The sequence below is a fragment of the Triturus cristatus genome, chromosome 1_2 (assembly GCF_964204655.1).
Source record: "Triturus cristatus chromosome 1_2, aTriCri1.1, whole genome shotgun sequence".
Lineage (NCBI taxonomy): Eukaryota > Metazoa > Chordata > Amphibia > Caudata > Salamandridae > Triturus > Triturus cristatus.
Genome location: NC_140580.1, coordinates 41,044,449 through 41,068,248, shown reverse-complemented (window position 1 = coordinate 41,068,248; position 23,800 = coordinate 41,044,449). Strand labels below are relative to the sequence as shown.

The following is a 23,800-nucleotide window of genomic DNA, read 5'->3' as shown; positions in this document are numbered from 1 at the left end:
TATTGACTGCATTTCAGTGGCTGGATAGTGGAGATCCTGCTATTGAGGTGTGGCAGATGGTGACTGGGCTCCCTTCAGAACTTCAATAAAGGCTTTGTAAGCTAGGGGCTCCTGATTAGACTTCCTGAAGTACTGTCCTTTCGTACGTAGCAAGAGTAAAGAGCAAAAATGTGATTCTGTTGTGCAAGGTGAAAGGGTCCTTTTGGTAAGACCCAGCCTTTTGTCTTCCGTGATCGCACTTCTAAAGGAAGCGGGGCCTGATGCAGAAACATCACCTCACCTCAATGTGCCTCTAGACTCTAATGTAGGTGCCCCAGGCCAGACACTACCCTACTGTGGGGGGTGGGGGGGCATCACTACACAAAGGGCCAGATGTATGAAAAAAGCATTTTGCGATTCTCAAATAACGATTTTTACCAAATCGCTATTTGGTAATCGCAAAATGCTATGTATGTTGGAATCGCAAAATAATTTGCGATTATTTAATATTATCTAATAGCGATTCGGTAAATAGCAAATCACTATTAGTTAATATTACTCCATTTGTTCCTATGGGCCAAACCCATAGGTGCAAATTGTTTTGCATTAGCTAATTTGCGATACCTAATTGCAAATTAGCAATACAAAGACAAAGGTGCCTAAATGCCTAAGGCCCCCCTGAAGCACCCCAAAAAAAGAAAATGTGCAAATGTAAAGCGCACACATGCCCTAGGGGCATGTATGTGCTACATGGCACTTTGAAAAATGCATTTTTCAAAATTTGCACAAGCTTACCTTCATCTTGAAGTTGATGATAATAGCATTTCTCTAAAGTCACATTTCGCATTTAGGACAGGCTTCTTACATGTGCATTAGAGATTCTCAAATTGCGATTCTCTATTTGCATTTCCAATTTAGGAAATCTCTAAAAATTGGGATTACCTAAATTGCAAATCAAAAAACCTTTCATACATAAAGAAAGGCCATTTTGTGCGATTCACACCGTTTGCGCGTGCAAATTTCTTTCATACATCTGGCCCAAAGTATTTATCTTGAGAGCTTTAAACCGGTTCTGATGAATGGGACAGTGGGCGCACTCGTGGAGAGGGTAAAAACACTTGAGTTCAACTGGTAAACTAATGAGCAGAGGCAAACGTTATGACTTTTTAAAAAGGCTGTCAGGGGAATCATTTGTTTGTTACTAATAATACACAAAATGTGCCGGAGTTAAGCGCCCTACCTCTAGTGTGCAGATTATTTTTCTTTTGTTTGGTTGAAAACACACCTGAAGGTTTTATTAGCATTGCCTAATCCATTGACAACGGAGACATTCCAAAAATATAATCTTAAACATTTTACAATTCATGTAGGTAAAGCCTTGTACCCAATGGTAAAGGATTACAGGGTGCCATCCTTGTTTATTGCCTAATCTATAACATTTAAATAGCCCCGAAATCAGTAAGTATCCAACGCTAAAAAATAATATTTTGCCTAGATCTGAATTACTTGCGTCTGCCACACTCCAATAACAGCGTAGGTGTAAAAGGGCTTGTACTTGGAACGGACACTTATTTAGAGCCGCACCCACAGACGTCCTTTACTTCGCCATCTCATTTGTTAAAGCGAAAAAAAGTCCTCCTTTAACATTGCATCACTGACCTATTAACAATGTGCTTCCATAGCCCCCTTCTGAGCAATGAAGCATTATTTGTAATACCTAATGACAAAGCGTTTGTAAATACAAGGACCTGATTCACAAAGAGTCTCCGCAGTCTTAGCGGAGTCTCTGCTCTGCTCTTGTGGTTGAATCTCCGCAATGAGAAACTGCAGAACAGAAATCCCGCCACGACTGTGGAACCTCCATCACGACTGTGAAGGCTCTTTGTGAATTGGGCCAAAAAGTTGCAAACTTTGTATCAGAAAACTGAATACATCATGGACAAAAACAAGTAGTAATGGAACAAAAGTTTTCGGAGAGTGCCCTTGATATTGACTTTTGATTTAAGTTATATGGTGCAAAACAGTGATAGATGTAGTTATCGTATTGTGTATTATGTAGAATGTAGAATGTAGAATTATACTTGTCCTGTAGAGTGTAGAATTGGAACTGCAAAGTGTTCCTAGTATTTATGTTAAGGTGTAGAATGATAGAGTCAGATATGCTGTGCTTATGTCCTCCTTCCACATGTCAAGGCGATGTTCAAGGTTACCAATAAAGAAGGAACTTGCTTTAATGAAATGGACTATACGTCAGTCACTACAGTATTTGGCAACGAGCTAGGCGACCTCATGGACCCACAGATGTTGTACATGATCATCTTTTGTGCTGCATGCTAAACTGGTGGAGTGGAATGACTTTCGGTTTTGGAAAAAAAGAAAAATATATATTGCCCCGCTACAGGTGCTACCACGTTGGACTAGAATCCGGAAGGCACAAAATTAACTTGGAACTATGGGGCAGTATCAGATGCGCATTTGGTTTTCGGTTGAAAGCCTACTTACTGGAGTTTTGAAAAATGCTTTGAAGATTCTGTTGAACAGTGGAACACCGTGAGGAGGCGTGTATCGTCACAAGATTTGAAGTACGTGGGCACACGTGAAGATTGCCCCACGTACTTGTGAAGAGCTTTGTTACAAGGCGTGCACCTGCGACATTGCATGAAGTACCAGTGTTCCAGTCGTCCTTCTGAAGCTCACGTCGGCTGTGCATTTGCATGTCATCAGCAGCACGCGTTAACGTGTGCAAGTGGCAGCGGATTCTGGATCACCTTACACCATTATAGCAGAGAGTGTATGGATGAAACATTTAATAGGTGTTGTGGGGGAACAATTGGAACCTTCAGCTATAAATCCTGAAAGTTATACGGGAGGAAAACTCAATATTATTGGATTAAGACAAAATCAAAATTGAAAACAGATGGTGAGAGTGTGTTAAAGCTGAAAGCATATTGGGATGTCAGAGATGAATTAGGAGTTGAGGATATGTTTGTGGTGAGAGGTGACAAGGTAGTTCTAACACACAAAATGAGGAGTAAAATTATTTCACTTTGTCATGAAGATCATGCTGGAATTACACAAACCAAACGGAAAGTCAAATCATTGTATTAGTGGCCAAAGATTGATATTGAAACAGAGAGATTTGTAAGGCCATGTATGGAGTGTGAAAGTTCAGATAAGTCCCAGAAAACACTTAATCCTCCATTGAGTTCTTTGGGTTGTCCGCCTCTTCTTTGGGAAGATGTGACTTTGGACATCATGGGACCTATTGTGTTTAGTGATGGATAACAAAAATATATCCTAGTAGTAGGGAGTTTGTTTTCTAAATGGATTGAGTTGGAAGTCTTTAAAAAGGTTGATATTGGAGTTGTTATCAGATTTTTGGATGAAATATTTTTGCAGGAGGGCTTCTCAAAATCTTTACTTACTGATAATGGAGTTCAGTTCAAATCAGCAGAAATGAAGGAATTGCTTGAATTTGCTGGAATTTCTTGCAATTTCTCTGCACTTTATCATCCATGGGGAAATGGTGCCGCCGAGAGAGTCAACCGCTTTGTCAAGGGTGTGTTGGAAGTAGCTAATCAAAGTACGAAAGATGTGAAAAATGAATTGAAGGAAATGGTATGGACTTATAGGGTGACATCCCATGACACTGTTGGTGAGAGTCCTTTTGGAATAATGAGAGGTAGTGTACCACATTCCAAAGTTAATCCGGGTTGGATGGAGAGAGGCAAGAAAGTTGAATGGAATGTGGAGGAAATTACGAGATGCATTTTGACATCTCAGCAAAAGAATAAAAAGTACTTTGATGATAAATATGGAGTAGGTGATGTGAAACCAGTAGTAGGTCAATGACTTCGTGCAAAATCCATCAAGAAGGTTGCTAAACATAAAAACAGATTCAGTATCCATCTGCAAATCATGAAGGTGAAGACCAATACTGTGAAATTAAATGATGGCAGTCTTTGTAATGTCGCTTAGCTTTGGTCAAGAACAATGGTATTGACGGAGTGAGGTGTTCTCACCAGAAAATTGACCAAGATCACAGATATTGGTGGATCTGTGTTGACTGCGAGAGTGGAAAAGAAATTATGAATCCTGATTTGGTATAAAACAGTAATTCTGTTTTAGAGAGGGAAAATGGTCAGAATAATTATTTGGATCGCGTAGAAACAAGGAATGAGGTTTGTGTGGAAATGAGAAGTGAGGATCACAGGAGTAATGATGTTTGTGGTGAAAATCACAATGCTCAACGTCATGGTGTAAAGGTTAGCACTTTTGGTAGATACATAATAAAACCAAAGTAACTTGAAGATTACGTATGCAATACATAGGCTCAAATTTGTTATCTATTTTAAATGCCTTTTAACAATTGTAAATGTTTTTTATTGTTCCATTTTGTGAAAGCTTTATTTGTTTGTTTTATTAAAGAGGGGGGATGTGTAGTGATAGGTATTGTTATAATATTGTGCATTTTGTAGAATGTAGAATTATACTTGTCATGTAGAGTGGAGAATTAGAACTGCAGAGTGTTCTAAGTATTTATGTTAGGGTGTAGAATGTAAGAGCTAGATATGCTGTGCTGTTCGAGGTTGCCAATAAAGAATGTACTTGCTTTAATGAAATTGACTATGCGTCAGTCACTACAGGTCCCTTTCCTGTTTTATTTGTAATTTTTGCTAAAACAGTTGTATTTTAAAAAGACAAAAGACCACATTCATTGATGGTTGTTGATATATGTCAGCCTAAGCAGGAGATGGTCTCCAGGGATTGGGCAAAAGGGCTGTGCCGCTTGGAGGGCTCAGATGAATTTGCTGCTCCCCATGGGTGGTGCCAACAACAGTTGCTGTGCCATCATATGAATTTAGGCGGGAACTAGCCTGGCTTCCTTCACAACTGTAGGGCAGGGCTGGGGGATCGGTGGATGGGGATATTTTGTCACCAGCGTGGAAGAGGGGCCTTATTTAAGTGCTCTGACACAATGTTTCTTTTGATGAATGTGTGACTACAAAGTACATCATCTTGCTCTCTGACCAGAAGCCGGTATCCCCTAAAGTCTAGGATTATCAAACTCGTTGATCCTTAGGTAGGACTCACCTGAGCACTCTTCAGTTTTCCTCAAATTTTTCTTTTTGCATTTTACCTCACTGAACTCTAGGCATAGTAGCATTTAGGAGGCAATTTAGGGATCCATGGCCCTGAGGAATTCCCCAGACCCATATTGGCTTTCAATGTGGGCAGAAACATGTCAGCCTATCTGTCAAGAATGGTGTGAGCCATTGTCCTTAATAACCATCTCTCTCTTTTTTAACCTTACCTACAGTTCCCACCAATAAAAGCAATCTGCTAGGAACCATAAGGTTTTTTTTAACCAACTGTGCTGAATCCTTTATCCTGTAGCTTTTATCTAAGAACTCTCTCCTGCACTGAGTCCAACAAGAGTTTGTGTCCGCCCTGGTGGTACTATCCTACCAAGGTGGAGAGAGGTTGCCGAAGATTAAGCTTGACCCAATTTTGTGTGTGAGGCATCCTATTTCACAACAATTACTTTCCCTTCCCTCTGCACTTCCACAGTAATTCTGTGATTGTCCTACTTGGACCCTCGTAAGTTTGGTTGAAGGTAGTTATAATGGACCTTGTACTCTCCCTTTAGCTGCTATACCTATTTACGTTGGCTATATTGTTTATGGGTATTGGCTTCTGCCACCTGACACCGCTGCAGCCGGATCTGGACCCACAGCACCTAACTGTTAAGATTCACTACAGGCTTCTTTGACCCAAGTAAAGTTACATTGCAACAACTACAAGTGCTAGCAGGCCAACTTAATTTTGCCTTGAGGATTATTTCAAAGAGCCGCCCCTTTTTCAGATCTATTGTTCAAGCAATGTCAGGTTTAATAGATAAACCTATCAGAAGGTAAAATAAGATCTCAGGATTTGGTTGTTCTTCCTGGAATGCTTCAATGAAGCAATGGTTTGGCCAGCTCCAATTAAATCCAGTCTTAAGTTTGCTCTTTTTACAGATGCAGCCAGCACTGTCTGTTTCGGTGCCATCTTAGGGGTGAAATGGTGTGCATACCTATGGCCGCAGCAAGGGATAGACAGTGGTTTCAATTCTGCAGTCAATCATGGTTTGGTCAGACAGCTTGTCAGTTTTACCCATCCTTATCACAGCTAATTTAGCACCCATAACAAAGGGGGCAAATGCAGAGACTTGTCATGCATATCTCACGTGTTCCGCCATGTATGCCCAGGGTGACTCCTCTGCACTGCAGAACTGGGTGGGATTTGTAGGTGATTGTAAAAAATATTTCCACATGTAGCCCACGTGGCTACAAGCGATATGTGTGCCTCAGCCTTGACTGCTGTTCTACTGGGAAGGGTCAGGCGATACCTTGTCTCACACAAGGTCGTACTTGCAGTTTACTCCCTCAATACTCTTTGCTTCTCGTTGCATATCTACGCCAGTGTCTGGGCGTTCTGTCACTTCTTTGTCTAATGAGCAGGAATTGAATTTAATCAAGGCACCTACTACAGACGGGCTCAGGAAGTTAGACAGGGGCTTAGCTTGGTCAGTAAGATTGGGGGGGGTATAAGCTTCTGATTTCCCAACAATCGTGCTGGCATATCTCAGTAAAATACATTATGAGAAGCAGGACAGTAGGGGGGCTTAAGAGGCAGTGGAAAAAGAGAGGAGGGCGGATTGTTAGGGGTACTAAAAACACAATAGATTTCAAACTACCCAAGTTTTAAGGTAGAGACGAGAGAGAAAGTGTGTGCGTGCAAGCGTGCGTGTGTGTGCAAGTGTAAATACAGGCTGAAATCTGACAGACTTATCAAAGAAAAGAGGGGCCCCTTCTAAGCCGAAGGAATAGGGCACTGTACAGTGAAAGAAAGGAATATCCTTTGGACAAGGCAAATTTTATACGAACAATGATCCCTACACGCATTACATTAAAATCCGATCCATCCCTTTTCCACATTCATTCGTCCATACTGAGGAAGATTGAACTACATATAATCAGCAGATAAACAATACAAAACCAGTATTACAAAATTACAAATTAATTTATGAATTATTCAAATACAGTTAAAAAAGGGACAAAAAATCAATGAACATGAGTTCTCACAGTATTCATTAACAGCAGTCCTTCATAAAAAACAAACACTAATATCAGTAATAAAAATCAAGACAATAGAAAAACGAAAGTCACTGACACAGACAAATACAATATGTCATTAAACGATTTACACATCCGTGGTAACAGTACATGGGGCGTGGAACCTGGTACTTTATGGTTTGTACTCGTTAGCCGTCGCCCGTATTTACGGATTGTGTAGTTAAATAGGCGCAGACGCGTTTCGATGGGTAAATTATATCTCCATCTTTCTTAAGACCAAACTCTTGACTCTCTTATATTTAAAAACTTGCAAAATGACCAGGTAAACACCTATATAATGAAATACAAAAATCAATCAATTATCTCTAATATACAACAGAGTTAAACATAACTGACATTTCATACAAAATTGTTTTTTGTGCTGTGTTTTTTGGTTGGGCCATCTATATGTATGATATTTATGTTATTTTTGTGGTATTTATTCATATTTGTATTGTGAATTGTTATGTTACGTTATATTTATGTCGTCTTTTATGTAATTTTATATTATTGCAGCCCTGACGAAGTTCCCACTGGCAGTTTAATGGGAACGAAACGCGTTGGCTGTGTGCCAGTTTCTGAACAGCATTATTGAATAAAAGGACTTTTACCTAATTGACTCCGAATTGAGTGCACCTTCCAATTTTCCTTTCCTTGATAACTGACATTTCAGTACACATAGATTAAATATTTACTCTGTGTTTTATCAGACAACCGTATAATACAAGGTGTGTCCTTAGTACATGTTAAAACGTAAACATACATAGTTCGACGTCCCTAAAATACAGACCAAAGTTCTGTTAGAACATATACCTGGCATATTGTCTCAAACATCGAAGTGAGATACATTTAAAGGTTATCTCCTGATATATGTGACAATCTTTCCTCCAATTGTGTATACCAACAAACAGTCTCCGCTTATTATCTTTCTAACATCCCATCATCCATTACAAGACAAGTATACCTCACCTATTATTATTGGTGAGGCAAGCCACCATCCGTGTGCTAAACCAATATTTTTCTATTAGCTGAGGGAACGAACTCCTATGATAAATCAGAATAACCATACAGCTTATCTGAGAAAGATAGAAGAGGAGCGATGCAGTCATAGTTCATACTTCCATTTTACTAAAAATTAGCCTAATTCATAGAAGGAAGGGAAGGAAATCTCACCTTTCATTTACTTCTACTTTTCCTTTTCGAGTTTATAGGTTGTAACTGTTATAGCCAGGTTATATAATTTAAATCATGCATAACATATAGAGCGCTCTGTAAGACATGAATAATATAAATCAGGGCTCAGCACTAGCATGGTCGATTTAACTTAAAGCAGCGGTAATCTACTAATGTTTACCTTAAAATAGAGCAATTCTGATTTCAAGTTGGACTGGCTTCGAATTTCTTGGCAGTCTTGCCGTTGTGTCTGCTTAGGTAGGTCACAAAGATTCAAACCGCATGGTTTCCCTCTTATGGATGTATGTCGTTACAACGCACACTTTAATGGTATGCGTTGTAAAGGTAGTATGCGATGTAATGGAATGCGTTGTAAAGGTAGTTTTTAAACATGCGTTGTAGTGTCATGCTATGTAATGGAATGCGTTGTAGTGGATGTTGCGTTGTAAAAATTTCGTTGTAAGTGTAGTGCGTTGTAATAGTTTCGTTGTAAAGGTTGTTCACCCCCTCTTATAATTAGGGTCTAGAATAGCAAATGAATAACCAATATTAAAGCTCTATAAGTGACTGCCCTTGTATTTCCCCTGAAGAGAAATACACAAACTTGCCCCATCGCGGTAATTTCGATAAAGAGAACAGTTTCTCCCCATGATAGTTCATTAAAGCTCCTATCATTACGTATTTTAGGATTCATATTGTCCCATCGGTCCTATAGTCTCATGATGAGGACCCCAGTGTATACATTCTCTCTTTGGTAGTTCTATACCTCTATTAGAGTATTACATCGACGCAAACATTGTGGTACTCGTACCCACATTAACTTGAGTGTCCATCTTATCTCTCATTAGCTTATCACATCGGTCCTGCACCGTGGTATAAACCATTAAATGTAACTGTCAGAGCTCGTCCCGATTACCCTGGATCCCCCTTTAGAGTCTCGAGCCCGGATAGCTACACTTTCTGCGTTAAAAGACTAGTGTAGGTGAAAACCCGCTACTTACTTTAGCCAATGTTTGTTCCCACGTACGGTCGATGACCGGCAAGAAATGAATTATCAACCACCCTGTAGGTGGCCTGATTCTTTTATACTCACTTAGTTATAGGGAACACCTGATTACAAACCGCATCTTCCTGCCTCATTGAACACTGTATTCTTTGACCTTAATCCGCAAACACTTCCGGGTCGGGTCCTACGGATATAATCTAAAACGCGGCTGATGAAACAGTCGTCCTTGTCAGGCGCCATATTGGCCAGTATAAAGTTCATATCTCACGGACAACTCACCGGAAATAATAAAAAACACGACGACAGCGTCATGCATATATGCATGATATTTAACAGCCAGTACCTCTCTGTGACTCAGTTCTGTTTAACTCTGTTGTATATTAGAGATAATTGATTGATTTTTGTATTTCATTATATAGGTGTTTACCTGGTCATTTTGCACGTTTTTAAATATAAGAGCGTCAAGAGTTTGGTCTTGAGAAAGATGGAGATATAATTTACCCATCGAAACGCGTCGACGCCTATTTAACTACACAATCCGTAAATACGGGCGACGGCTAACAAGTATAAACCATAAAGTACCAGGTTCCACGCCCCATGTACTGTTACCACGGATGTGTAAATCGTATAATGACATATTGTATTTGTCTCTGTCAGTGACTCTCGTTTTTCCATTGTCTTGATTTTTATTAATGATATTAGGGTTTGTTTTTTATTAAGGACTGAGGTTAATGAATACTGTGAGAAATCATGTTCATTGATTTTTTTGTCCCTTTTTTAACTGTATTTTGAATAATTAATAAATTAATTTATAATTTTTTAATACTGGTTTTGTATTGTTTATCTGCTGATTCTATGTAGTTCAATCTTCCTCAGTATGGACGAATGAGTGTTGAAAAGGGATGGATCGGATTTTAATGTAATGCGTGGAGGGATCATTTTTCGTATAAAATTTGCCTTGTCCAAAGGATATTCCTTTCTTTCACTGAAATCCGACGGATACATCACGAAACCCGACTGATAGCACTTGTACCCAACCATTCACAACAGAATACATTTTTTAGAGGGGGTATAACACCATAAACATCCCCCCTGAAGTTAGACTTCGTATGTACTGGTTTGGTCACAGCAGGTTGTGCATTGACGATCTGCGCCAATTGGTGGAGAAGACATCGAGCATAGGGTTGCAGCCACCTGCAATCATCATCCCGCACAGTGGATGTAATGATATTACAAGTGTAGGTCAGGGAGGAGTTTTTGACCTCCTCATGGTTTAAGTTTCATGGCTGTCTAAACTGTTCCCGGGGCAATCAGAGAATGGTCACATATTCTACTAGGCATGTTTGGAAGCTCAACTCCTCTTCCAGGGTGTACAAGAGTCAATTAGGCTCCTAATTAGTCATTTAAAAAGATTGTTTAACACGCACATTCTCAATACAGTGCCACACTTTGCTTACAAGGTGACGTTTAATTCCACAGGGAAGGCGTTCACCTGTCCAGGGACACAAGTTGATGGTTGGCTTTTGCGGTACAACATATTTCAACAGAATTGGACTTGGCCTTTCTGTAGGGTCATTCCCAGACTTTTTGCCATCACTCTCCTGTTTCTGAGCCCGTTTTTGTTGGCTTCTTAGGTCTCTGTGCACTTCTAACCTGTGCTAAAGTGCTTGTGCTCTCTCCTTGAAACATGGTAACATTGGCATATTTAATTTACTAATAAAGTGGTACTATATGTACCCAGGGCCTGTAAATTAAAAACTACAAGTGGGCCTGCCGCACTTATTGTGCCACCCACTTAAGCACTTTAAACATGTCTAAAGCCAGCCATTGCAGCCTGTGTGTGCAATTTTAAACCAGCAATTCGAGCTGGTGAAATAGAACTCTTACCAGGCCCACATCTTCCTTTTTATTACACATAACTCACCCCTAGGGCAGGACCTGGATAGCCCAGAGGGCAGGGTGCAGTGTATTTAAAAAGTAGGGCATGTAATTTTCAGTTTTATATGTCCTGGTAGTGAAAAACTCAAAAAATCGTTTTTAATAGTGCAAGGCTTACCTTTCACATAGTCTAACATTGGAGTTGCCATATTGCATTAAAAAAAGCTGTAATGGAGCAGGTAACCATTTCATGTTTTTTGTCTTTAGAATTATAATGAAAAATCCTAACTTCTGGTGAAGTCTGATTTTAAATTACAATTTTGAAAATGCCGCTCTTAGAAAGTTGGCAATTTCCTAGTTTAACCATTTAGTGCCTTAGCCTACGTCTGGTGTAGCTAACAATTGGACTTTGTGTATTCCTACTAGGCAGCCAAACACAATAGAGAGCTTAAGTGTGCCTGGATGGGCCATCCCTGGCAGGATGGGAGGGCAGAGCTGCACCAAGCCCAACTTACATTAGAATAGGCTGTGTTCTACCGCCACACAAAGGGCTGCATACCCCATGTAGTTAGTCTGGAGCCAAGGCAGGGAAGGCAAGATACCTGAGGATTTAAACCTCTAGAGGCTTCTCCCCCACTTAAAAGGCACAGCTGGGTATAAGTACTGGACCTCAGACACCAACTGTTCAATACACTTATGGGCCTGTGGATACTCTGCCAGTAAGAAGGACTGATGTGGTGCTGAAAGCACTGCCACTCTGCTGGACTGCTGCTCTGAAAGATTGTTGTGTGGACCTGCCCCCTGCTGCCCTCTTGTCTGAGTGAGAAGGAGTCTGGGTGAGAAGGACTGGACCTACATCTCTTGAACCCAGAACTCCAGAATGACCCCAAGGGTTAGTTGACTGGCCTCGAGATCTGATACCTCAGGGACACAACAGGCTTCCAAAAACCATGCACCTGGACTCTGCCATTTATGAGTCTACCCTTCCAATTGGGGCCACTCCAGTCCTGGAGAATTGGAAATGGGCCTAGGGTACTCTTCCAGCCTTTGTGGATCCAGCTGAACCAACGCATTGCATCTGCTGTGTAGCACAACCCTAAGCAGAACCAACACGTTGCAGCTACTGCATGGATTGGAACCGTTGCAAAGACCCACATCACAGCCCAACACTGCATAAGTACCGCCGTTGCACAACACATCCTTGATGCAAGCACTGACATCCCTCATCCATGACAGACTCTGCATTGCAGCTCCTCAATACAGACGCATCGCCCCGACTGCGCAGCGCATATTCGACTCTGGACTTTGAATCGCAAGCCCTGGTCAATGGGATTCTCCATGATGGCGCAGAACATCACACCACAGCCTCGCCACATCTCGGAACCGACGCATCGTTCTGGCTGCACGATGCGTCTTTGACACGGATCCTCTTAACGCTCCGCAAACCAGGATTTAAGGCTCCATTGCAGTCGTCCTGAACTTATGTCTTTGATCCGGTATGGCTTGACCAGATCTCCATAGTTAGCACTTAGCTTAGCTACATAAATTGTTGTTAAGGTTTTCATGGGTACTTCGCCACACTGCCTTGGTAATGTGGTGCGGGGGAGATAAGGTCTCTGCCACGAAACCAAGTAACGGTCCAGTTGGCTAGGCAAAACTCTTCAAGGGTGTTGGGGGGGTATCCCTTCTAGGATTGCTTTGGCATGGTCTAGCTAGGTGCTCTGCTTATAAGTTGGCCCGGGCTCCCCTTGGATTGGGAAGCAGATGAGTTTGCCTTGTGTGGAAAGGGTTGGGAGCCTATGATTGACAGCAGGACCCCACAAGCAAAGCTAAAGATGCTGACGGGGTGGCCAAACATTAATCTGAACAGTGCTGTGTTGAGGAGATTCGATATCTAGTACCTGGAAAAATAATGAGACCAGTATATAAAAAGTGTGTAAAATTATTCAGTTTTATCCTTGCAATAATGGTGTTGATGATGAATGTGTTGTTTCTTATAAAATAAATACGGTTGGAGGCTATATTCTCCAAATCCAATGGGGCATATTAACAAGGGCTTTATCTCCGCTCTTTTGGCTTTAAAAGCCAAAGAAGCGGAGATAAAAATATCGCCCTATCAACAACAGGGTGCTAACATGCTAAATCGCATGTTAGCACCCTTTTTCACTACGCTTCCCTTTGCATCTCTAATGAGATGCAAAGTGGGCGTCCCAGAGCAAAATAATAGGAGAAATGTCGCTAAGCGACATTTCTCGTATTATCAAGCTTTACGCTAACCCTGTTAGAGACAAAAAAGCAGCGCTAACCACGGTTAACGCTGCTTTTTTATGTCTGCTGATTTTCAGACTTAGCCATGTAATCCAATGGGAGGTGGATTACATGGCTAAATCCACCATGGGCTATCAACAAGGATATCCCTATCCTTGTAGTTTTATCGCGGCATTACCAGCGATAACCTCCCAAAATGCTGCTATCACTGGATTTTTTATCACCTAGGCGGTTAGCGTTGTTAACGCGATAACCAGGCGATATTATCCAGCGATAGCGGGCGGTAAAAAAATTAACGCTAAGCGCCCTTAGCGTTAATTTTCCCTGTTCCTTGTTAATATGCCCCAATGTTATTGGTCTCTGGAGAATTTTTGCAAAGGGAGAGGGGAGATAATGAGCTGAGGCAAGTGTGTTTGCTAGGTTATTCAGTTCTTGGTTCTCCCCCACTAGGTTTGGAGGGGTGCTTCAACTATGCATGATTGATACTGGTACCTGAAAACAAGGGGCATATGTACAAGTCCCCATCGCCACCACAACGTCGATAAAAGTGACGTTGTGGTGGCTATAGGGGCTTAGCCTTATTTACAAGGCAGTGTTAAGACACTTAACGTGGCTTAACGCTGCCTTGTAAATAAGGCACCCTTTCACGCTATGATTAGCGTGAAAGGGGTGGGCAGTGGGTGTTGCGTTGGGCGTTCCACCGCAACACCCATTGATTTTGACGCTACCCCCTATGTACAAGGGCAGCGTACAAAGGAGGCAGTGTCAAAATTAAAACCCGGAAAAACCTGGTCTTAAGTTGGCAAAACGAGGATAAATGCATTATTTCTCTTTGTTTTTGCTTTTTCCATGTGTGCTGCCTTGTGTACCACACATGGAAAAAGCAAAATGCCATGGATTGTTTATGTACACGAAAGTCCCCTTTCCCGTACATAAACAATCTTTTTTTTAAAATGCCTTTTTGTGACTTTCATGTGTGCTGCATTAAGCAGCAAACATAGAAGTGACAAAATGGACTTTTAGGATAGTTTATGTGCAGGAAGGGACACCTTCCTACACATAAACAATCCCCCCCTGCACGCAGACACCCTTGCACTATGGTGCAAGGGTGCCTGCGTTGGCGCTAAGTTGCTAAACTTAGTGCCATTGCAGGGGGAAATGCAAGGCAGCACCACATTCTTGTAAATATGGTTCAGCCTTGCATTTCAGAAGTGGCCGAGAGACTCCGCCACTTCTATGGTACATATCCCCCAAAACTCTTATCCTCTTTCACTATTAGACCTCATCGTGTGATCGTGAGCAAATCATATATCTGCAATGAGGAGATTTCTTAACTGACAAAATCTGGAACATTTAAAAATGGCAATAGTCAATGTCAAGATAACAAAAAAATGAAGTGTAGTATTTCGTGGTAAGTGATATAGCGCTGTCCATGCCCTTTGTGAGGCCCAAAGGGATTAAGTACAGGAAACTGAAAAAGAAAGGTGGTCATTGGATGTGAAATTTTGAGTGTGCTTGAAAGGGGCTTCAGAAAACTCTCTGAGGGACATTGACTACTGACGAGGGGGTGGGGGGGGGGGCTGCTTGGTGCCCGTGGGCATCTGAGAGGCAGGGGATAGAGGAGGATGTTTATTGAACTGATTTTTCAACGAGGATCGCCGAACGCAGTGATGCCACCGCGATACACATGTGCCCCAAAGCTCAATCACCAAAAAGAGAAGGACTCTAGCCTACAGGGTGGGAATGGGGAAACCCTGTAATCCTTGCATCAATGGTGGGCTCCTCGAAGCACGCATGGAAATGCACACACTCGCTCAGAGGAAAGTACAAACGCACACATTGTCCGAGTGAAGGATAACTCATGGAGACCGGCATGCACCACCCTATCACACCCTAAAAGACAGGCTTGGGAGGGGGGAGATGATCAATTTAAGGAGCCTTTCCATAGCACACGCAGACAGGGTGGCAAAAACACAGACACTGGTAGAATATACCCACACATACACGCATCTATATAAACACACATACACGGGCGGACATGCACACTCAGCCACACAATCATACAAAACCTTAAGTGAAAAGTAACGCATGACCATCACCGTACACCATCACCATAGATGCCATAGGCAAGGATGGGGAATGAGAACAGTAAATTAAAATGTAAGAAAATTTAATTAAAACAGCATTACAACTGTTTTTTTTTCTAGACGCTGTCAGGCAGAATAAACTTTCAGTTAAAGCCAGGCCCACTGGAATTATGTGGCAGGGGAGGGACAAATTATTTGGCACAGTAGACAAAAATTATGCGGCAAGAAAAGATATTATGAGACATAATGCGGCACATTTTGTGATAGTATTACTTCATTATTTTCTCATGATCACATTTGTTAACACTGTCTGGACATAGGTTGAACCTCATTAGTACCAGTTTAACTCCCAAATATAAAAATATGCATGAAAAATTGACCATTTGCAAAGAGAATTCCACTGCATTTTTAGCAAATTTTCGATCCTTTGAGCGAGAAACAAATGTTTTTTTGTTAAAATCTGCAGATTAGACAGCAGGTGATGAATTGTGTGGTAAATACAGCAAATTCATAAATATGCGAAAAAAGCCACGCCCGCCCATTCACATAATTCCAGTGGCTCTGGTTAAAGGATACAAATAAGCACAGACACCAACACACAAATACATAGATGCATGAATACATTCATACTGAAATCAAATCTTACAAGTGTGGCATACGAACATCACACACATGTATAATCTTGCATTCATACATACCCCTATGTAATTCTCAGACACGTAGACATGCAAACACATGCACGCAAACACAGGCCACACACAGACAATACATATGTAAAAACTCACAAACACACAGACAAGGCACTCAAGAAAGCACACAGACAGACACACAGGAACGGATACAGGGACCCAGTTAGGCCTGCTGAACAAAAGTATCTAAATCCAAGGTTTCAGAGCATTGCGTGGGTTTGGGTTGGGGAGGGGTTGTGCAGCGCAGGCGATGCTCTGGTTCGGAAGGTGATGCAACGGGTCCAATCCACACAGTAGCGGCAATGCGGTGGTGCCGATCTGCACAGCAGAGGCGAAGCACCAGTTCTGACCTGCGCAGCAGTGCCGATGCGTCTGTGACGATCCAAGCAGCAGAGGCAATGCACTGGTTCTGGTCCACGCAGCAGCGGCAATGCGTCGGTTCTGCTGGTCCAAACACCTTAGGCCCACTTCAAAGGGTCCAGGAGTGGGGTGGCACCACTTGGAGGGGTAGAGTTACAGATCGCAGATTCTAGGTGCATAAGCAGGGTGGTTGGAAGTCTTTTATGGACTTGAGACTTCAGATCGGGAGGCCAGCCAACTAGCCTGTGGACTCACTCTGGGTTCTGGGGGCCAAGTGATACAGGTCCAGTCCACCCAGGGGCAAGAGGGCAGCAGAGGGAGGTGGGAGTACAACAAAGCAGAAGACTAGCAGAGCTGCAGTCCTTCAGAGGCACAGCAGTCATTCTTCCTGGCAGAGACTTCACAGGTCCAGAAGAGTACTGAAGTGGTGGTGTCCGAGGTCGAGCACTTATACCCCGTTGTGCCTTTGAAGTGGAGGAGACTTCAAAGGCAGGCATTTGAAGTGCACAGATGTCCTGCTCTTCCTGCCCTTGCTCCAGACTCACTACAAGGGAGTATGCAGCCGTTTGTGTGGGGACAGGACACATCCGATTCAGGTGAAAGGGAGGTTGGATCCAGCTCCTCCCACTCATCCTCCCAGGATGCCCCATCAAGTCACACCTAAACTCCATTGTGTGTGGCTATCTAGGCGGAATACACAAAGCCCAGCTGTCACCCACCCCACACAAGTGATCAGAGACAGGCATCAGGCCCCAAATTGCTTAAGTAAGAAAATGGCAACTTTCTAAAAGGGGCATTTTCAGAATTGCAATTTAAAATCCGACTTCACCTTAATTTGGATTTTAAATGGTGATTCCAGAGACACCAAGCTTGAAAAGTGCATCTCTTCACAATTGGGAATTACACTTATAAAGGGTAATAAGGTAACCCAATGTTATCCTGTGGGAGGGATAGGCCTTGCAGTAGTGAAAAACTAATTTGAGAGTTTTTCACTACCAGGATATGTAAATCTTAAAAGTGCATACTACCTTTTAAATATTTGCACCCTGCCCTCTGGGTTGTCCTGGGCCTACCATAGGGGTGACTTATATATATAAAAAGGGAAGGTTTGGACCTGGCAAATGTTTTATCTTGCTAGGTCGAACTAGCAGTGTAAACTGCACACACAGGCTCTGCAATAGCAGCCCTGGCCCATTGTTGGAGGGCTACTTAAGTGGGTGGTACAATACGTGTTGTAGGTCCTCTAGTAGCATTTAATTTACAGGCCCTAGGCTTATGAAGTGCACTTTACCAGGGACGTATAGGTAAATTAAATATTTCAGTTAGGTATAAGCCAATGTTATCATGTTTAGATGAGAGAGCACATGCACTTTAGCACTGGTTAGCAGTGGTTAAGTGCTCAGAGTTCTAAGAACAACAAAAATCAGGTCACAAAAAGTGGAGGAGAAAAGCAAAAAGTGTGGGGTGACCCTGAAGAGAGGGCAATTTTCCAACACAATGCTCTGCTGAGAAAGACACAAAGGCAGATAGACACCAGGGTGGCTTCAGGGAGAACAAAACTAACTTGATTAACTAACAGAGAACAAAAGAAGAGTTTAGGAGCAGGGGCGTAAATTAGTACATGAGATATGGGGGTTGTGAATCTCAAATGTTCCATCTAAAAAAAGTAGTGGGCTGTAGGGTGGAAGAGAAAGATGACCAAGGTTTGGCATGGTCTGTTTCCAGGATGAGACAGGTCAGTACTGATTTGCATTAGTTGGGACTGTCTAGAGTAGCACAGTGGTCGGACAATTATAGGTTGGAATGCTACCTTTAGCAGTTGTCACTGGTTGAGCTACTTGCAAGCATTCATCCCATCATATTTTGGGTGTTTGATTGCCAGTAGTATGTCTGGAGCTGGGTCAGCTTTCCAAGCCTACTACCGCCAATGTTTGTGGATTTCAAAAAGTAATACATTTTCACCCATTCAAGGAGTACTACTATGGATGCAGATTTCCTACGTTTTTGGTAAACTGGCCACTATATATATTTATGAACTTGATTCAAACATTTAACAATTAAACCCTCTTAGTGAAATGAGAACGACAAGAAAAGCTAACACAAACATAGCAGACCCGACTCACGGCCCCATACCCAGCCAATGGCGTAACAATAGCCCCTGCAGTGCATGGGGCCCCCGAGCTCCAGGGGGCCCCATCCGGCATTATGCACGGAGAGGAGTTCCTGACTGGGTACGGAGCGTAGGGGGCCCCGTCCATGCACTTTGCAGAGGAGGCCCTCAAGTTTCATTACCTCACTGACCCAACTACCAAACCAAGAATTATTTTGAGGGGTGTAAAACGCAAATTAACCCTGCTGAGGCTACATCGCTGCTGCCCTACCTCGGCTACGCAGGTCTCCCTGGGAATTTCCATCTACACTTAGGCACAACACAACGGCTGGGTGTCTGTGCCCTGGGATCACTTATTATAAATGTATTTTCAATGCACGCGTTTTTATTTGTCTTTACTAAAGGAAGCATTTATGGAAAAGTTGTCAAATGATGTATTTGGGCAGGGCTCCATGTTTATAGCCCTCACCTTATACAAATCATTTTAGCAAGTGGCTGATGGACCCATGTACTAAGCCCAAGTCACAAATAGAGGAGGGCACACAGGCAAATTAGTAGAGTGAGGTGAGCTATGAGTCTGGTCTGGCTCTGAGTCTGTGCATGTGCAAAGCCATGAAAACGTTTGGCATATATTTAGTGCAACAGACATAATGTAAAAATATTATACAATGTCTTCAAAATGAGAAAAAAAATATTTCTTTAACATGCAGAAATGTTTAACCTGAATACATCAGATTATATAATCACGTAGACAGATATTTATTAAAAGTGATCGTTTTTAGAAACATTCAGTGCTCGCTCTACAATGACAATGCCACTAGAGAACTAAGAGGCAAGACCGTGGTCATGTGAACCCTAAACATGGTATAGATTGTTATTATAGATGGACGCTTGTGGAAAATGCTATAATATTGAGGTATGTTAATTGAGGAGAAATGTGGGTGCAATATTGACATTAGACACTGGCCGAGACCCTAAGATTGTATTAAATTGCCCGAGCCTTCAGGTCAGTCCCCTATATTTCTCACGCGTACTAATATTTGATACAAGTGAGGTTCTCTTTCGAGTCAGGGTGTTTCCAGCTCCCACTGCACATTTCGACTCCTCCTCCGACTCAGCGGTAGGTGGCGCTGCACTGTAGAGCAGACTCCTGGTTGGTTACACCTGCTATATTTTCCTGTTCTCGCTCTCTTGCCCGTACTTGTTCTTTGTTCCGTTAGGCTGTCAAGGTTGGCAGATTGGGCTATTTCCCGCACAATTGGGTGACTTTTTTCCCAGTTGTGCGGGAAAAACCCATGCCTGGCGGGGGGCTACTTTTTGGGCTGGATTTATGTGGTTGTGCGGGAATTAGTGGCCTGGGGCGGGCGCCCACCATCGCCACATGAGATCACATCATCGCACTGACTGGCATTAAATTGGCAATTGCAATTCATTCAGAGCGCAGGCGCAGGCTCAGCCTGGCTCAGTCAGCACGCGTGACGCGTCCTAAGTTGGGGGCCTGCCTCTTCCTATTACTTCGCGCCGCGGTGGCGGACTGGCGGTCAATCAAAGTTGTTGTTGTCAATCAAATCCTCCCCGCCTCCCGGCCCCAGCGGCCCAGCCCCAGCAATCATCCCGCCCAGCCCCCCACCCACCCCCCTACCCAGAGAGAGCAGCAGCACGTCTTCTGCAATAGTAACTAAGTTGACTTGCCTGCACCGGGCCCGGCTGCGGCTGCAGCACCTGCCTGCCACCAAGTCTGCACAGCAGCACAGTGCACACACACTCTACTGTCACCACCTAACTTTACCGTTTAACTCTCAGTACTTATTTACTGAAGGCAAATAATTAGCTAAGCCAATGTGGGTATCTCCCAGGGCCGTCATGTTGTAGCGCGCGAAAACGCTACCAATGACGGCCCTGCGAATTATTTTTAGGTCAGCCCCCGCGGTTCCCATATATGCGGGGGCTGACAAGTGCGCTGTCACAGTGCGTGACCTGACGGAGGCTGGCCTGGAGCCTGGAGCTCTTACTTTCGGCTCGGCTCAACGGTGGATGCCAGGACGCATGGATTCATGAGGGGTCGGACTGGAGTCGGACGCACGTGGTGTCCCTGCTGCTGCCGCCCACTGTGGTCCACTGGTGGTCACCCAGGCCACAGGCGGCGGTGGGTGGGGCTCGCAGGCAGCGCTCTCTGCCCAGCGCAGGCTAGCCAGCCCATTGAGCCCACCACCAGTCGACAGCACAGCCTGGAGTCACGCAGCACAGCAGCAGGCTGTCCGGGCGACGCCCGCAGTTGATGAGTCCGGACTTCGACGCCCGCCCCGATCTCAGGTGAGTGAGTCAGAGGCTGCATTTTTATTTTATGAAACTAACAACCATTAACAAAGCAAATGGTTCTGGCTTGTTGTAGGTGTAACGTTACTTGTTGTGATATATATCTGGATGCAATGACAGAAGAGGCAAAATACCAGTCCGGCGATACACAATGCTAAGCACAGATTTTTAGCTTAGTTGTTTTAAGCAACACCATTAATTACATCAGACACGCCCCTTGGAGAGACCCCCAGTTTTTTCATCCCGCTTAAAGCCCTGGAAACACCTTGTCACAATCACCTCATGGCCTGGCACTGTGCATCATGCATGACTCATGACTTCCACTTTTTCAGATTGCCTATGTGCAGGTGCATAGTGAACCCTCCCCCACCCCACCCCTTGCTTTAGGAAGACAGCAAGGGCGAAATTCTTGATGGGCCTCTTCTGTCTGCAACTCTGCAGACAAAGGCTCAGTTCATAATTAAGAGGAAAAGGTGGGCGAGTGAGTTGGTGAAGGGATGGGTGGATGGCTGGATGGATTAGTGAAAGGGTGAATGGATGAATGGAAGGGTGAATAGATGGATAATGAGCGAAAGGATGGATGGATGAGTGAGTGAATGGGTGGCTGATCGGTGAGTGAATGGGTGGATGGATGAGTGATAGGGTCAATGGATGGATTCATGAGTAGATGAGTTGAAGTATGGGTGGATCGAAGAAAGGAAGGATGGCTAAGTGAAAGGGTCAATGAAGAGAGAAAGGGAGGATGAATGGATGACTGAAAAGGGGACTGGGTGGTAGGATGAGTAACTGGGTGGATGGATGAGTAAGTGAAAGGATGGCTGGATGGGTGAGTGGATAAATGGCTGGATGGATGAGTAGATGGTTGGGTGGAAGAGTGGATGGATGAGTGTACGGATAGATAGGGTGAAAGGGTGGATGAATGGATGAGTGAAAGTGTGGATGGAGGGATGGATGAGTGAAATGATGGATGGAAAGATACGTACGTTTTCAAATGGATGAATGTTTGGATATAGATGGAATTACTTATACACTATTACGCGACCTCCTTTGATGTGTCTGTAAAAGCACCTTTTGTCCCGAAGTTTTGTCCTGAATTTTGACCTCCTGTCCTGAATTATGACCCTTTGTCCTGAATTTTTACACTCACCGTCCTGAATTTGCACCCATGCCAGTTGGTTACCCTATTTGTAGGAAGTGATGAATATTGATAGATGCCAGGAAGTTGACGTAGGTAAAGGGAGTGTTTTAACAGCCAAACCAAAACTGACCACATCGGTTGTTCGTAGGCCAGCCCAGCTTCGAAAACGGTCGTGCAGGGGCCACCCAACCTCGCACGCACCTGCTGGCAGCACCACGTGCGTCTGTTTACCACTGTCCTGGCATGGATCTGACACTCCGTGCTTCACCACGTTGCTGATGCCGAGGCATGCAGTGACGCACACTGTTTGCCGCTCGAACTGGAGCTGATTTCGGGGGGGGGGAGGGCTGAATCTTTAAGCAATAGGCAGAGTGGAGCTGCAGGGGCTCTTAGAAGTCGCAGTGAGAACTGGTCTTAAAAATTAATAGCATTAAGGCAGGTGCCCAGTTAACACCCTCCCACCTTGTTTCTGATGACAATTTGTGCATAATTGGAGACTTGCTAATTTGGGCTGGTTTTTGGGCTGGAACTGGTCTGATTGGGCTTATTTTGGGCTTATATTTGAGCGGCTTTGGGCTTGGGACGGGTCTAAAAATCTGGCAACACTGTCGGCTGTCCTTGTGGTCCGGTCCAGCACACGAGGAACTCTCCCTCTTCCCTCTAATCTCGATCTAAGGCTCACTATTCTCACGATGCCACTTTTTCCACTATATTTTTTGCTTTACGGCCATTGCCCTGATGAGGCCAATTATTTGTTTTATGAGGATGACCTGTATCTCTTGTTCACCGTGATTATTTTCGATTTTCTGAAATTCTATTTACCTTTACAACTATTAGACCACGTTGACACTATGTTAAAATCTGTCTGTCGTGCCAGCGCGATTAATGAATGCTTGATCAACGATTATGGCTTGTTCTTTTGCACCGTTCAGGCGCTCTGAAGCCAGGCTGGGTATAGTAAGGCGTTATGAGACAGCAAATAAATAAATATATACATTGACCGGTGTCCGTCTTACCCGAGCAGAGCCCCAGCAGGGGCAGAAACAGCAGGACGCCGGAGGGGCTCATCTTCAGTTATCTGTGAGTTCTTCCCTCACTGCAGAGACCGCTAATAGCAGAGACGCCGGCGCGCGGACTTAAATACTCAACACGGGAGGAAGGGAGAGCAGATTGAGAAATGTGTTTGTCCTGTGATATTGTTTGTCTTGCAGAAATCTCTCGTTTAAGGAACAAAGGCCTACTCGTATTAGGGGGGGGGGGGGGAGCAGGGGTTGACAGAGGCGTTATGCCCATTACCTCCAGGGAGTCATGACAGTGAACAATTCCTGTCAAAGCCCTTGCGTAAGAAGGGTGCGTCTTAAGATGGAAACACCCCAGGAAATAGCCAGTGAACTAAAATGCCCCACACTCGGACTACACCTCTAAGGCAGTGGGTGAGGGAAGGCAGCCAGTCCGCCCACCCTTCAAGATTTCATGAGGGTGGTATAATGATGCTGTGGGGGTGCACTCATCCTAAGTACGTATTTGTAAGGCTGAAATGTGCCCAAAATGTAAAATGTCCTCCAAATAGCTCTGAGGGGGCACTCATAAAATAATCAAAAGCACAACATACTGTGCTGAGACTTACCTTCACTGTGCA

At 43.6% G+C, this 23,800-nt stretch overlaps 1 protein-coding gene across 1 annotated transcript in view; it reads right to left on the bottom strand.

Moving 5' to 3' along the window:
- The window catches only part of LOC146866707 (fish-egg lectin-like), a 253,426-nt gene extending 230,163 nt beyond the window's left edge, over positions 1 to 23,263 (bottom strand). The window contains exon 1 of the mRNA XM_085600624.1: positions 23,178 to 23,263. Within this exon, the coding sequence (XP_085456750.1) occupies positions 23,178 to 23,229 (52 nt within the window). The 5' untranslated portion in view covers positions 23,230 to 23,263. The remainder of the gene's footprint in view (positions 1 to 23,177) is intronic.
- Positions 23,264 to 23,800: the final 537 nt, after the last annotated feature.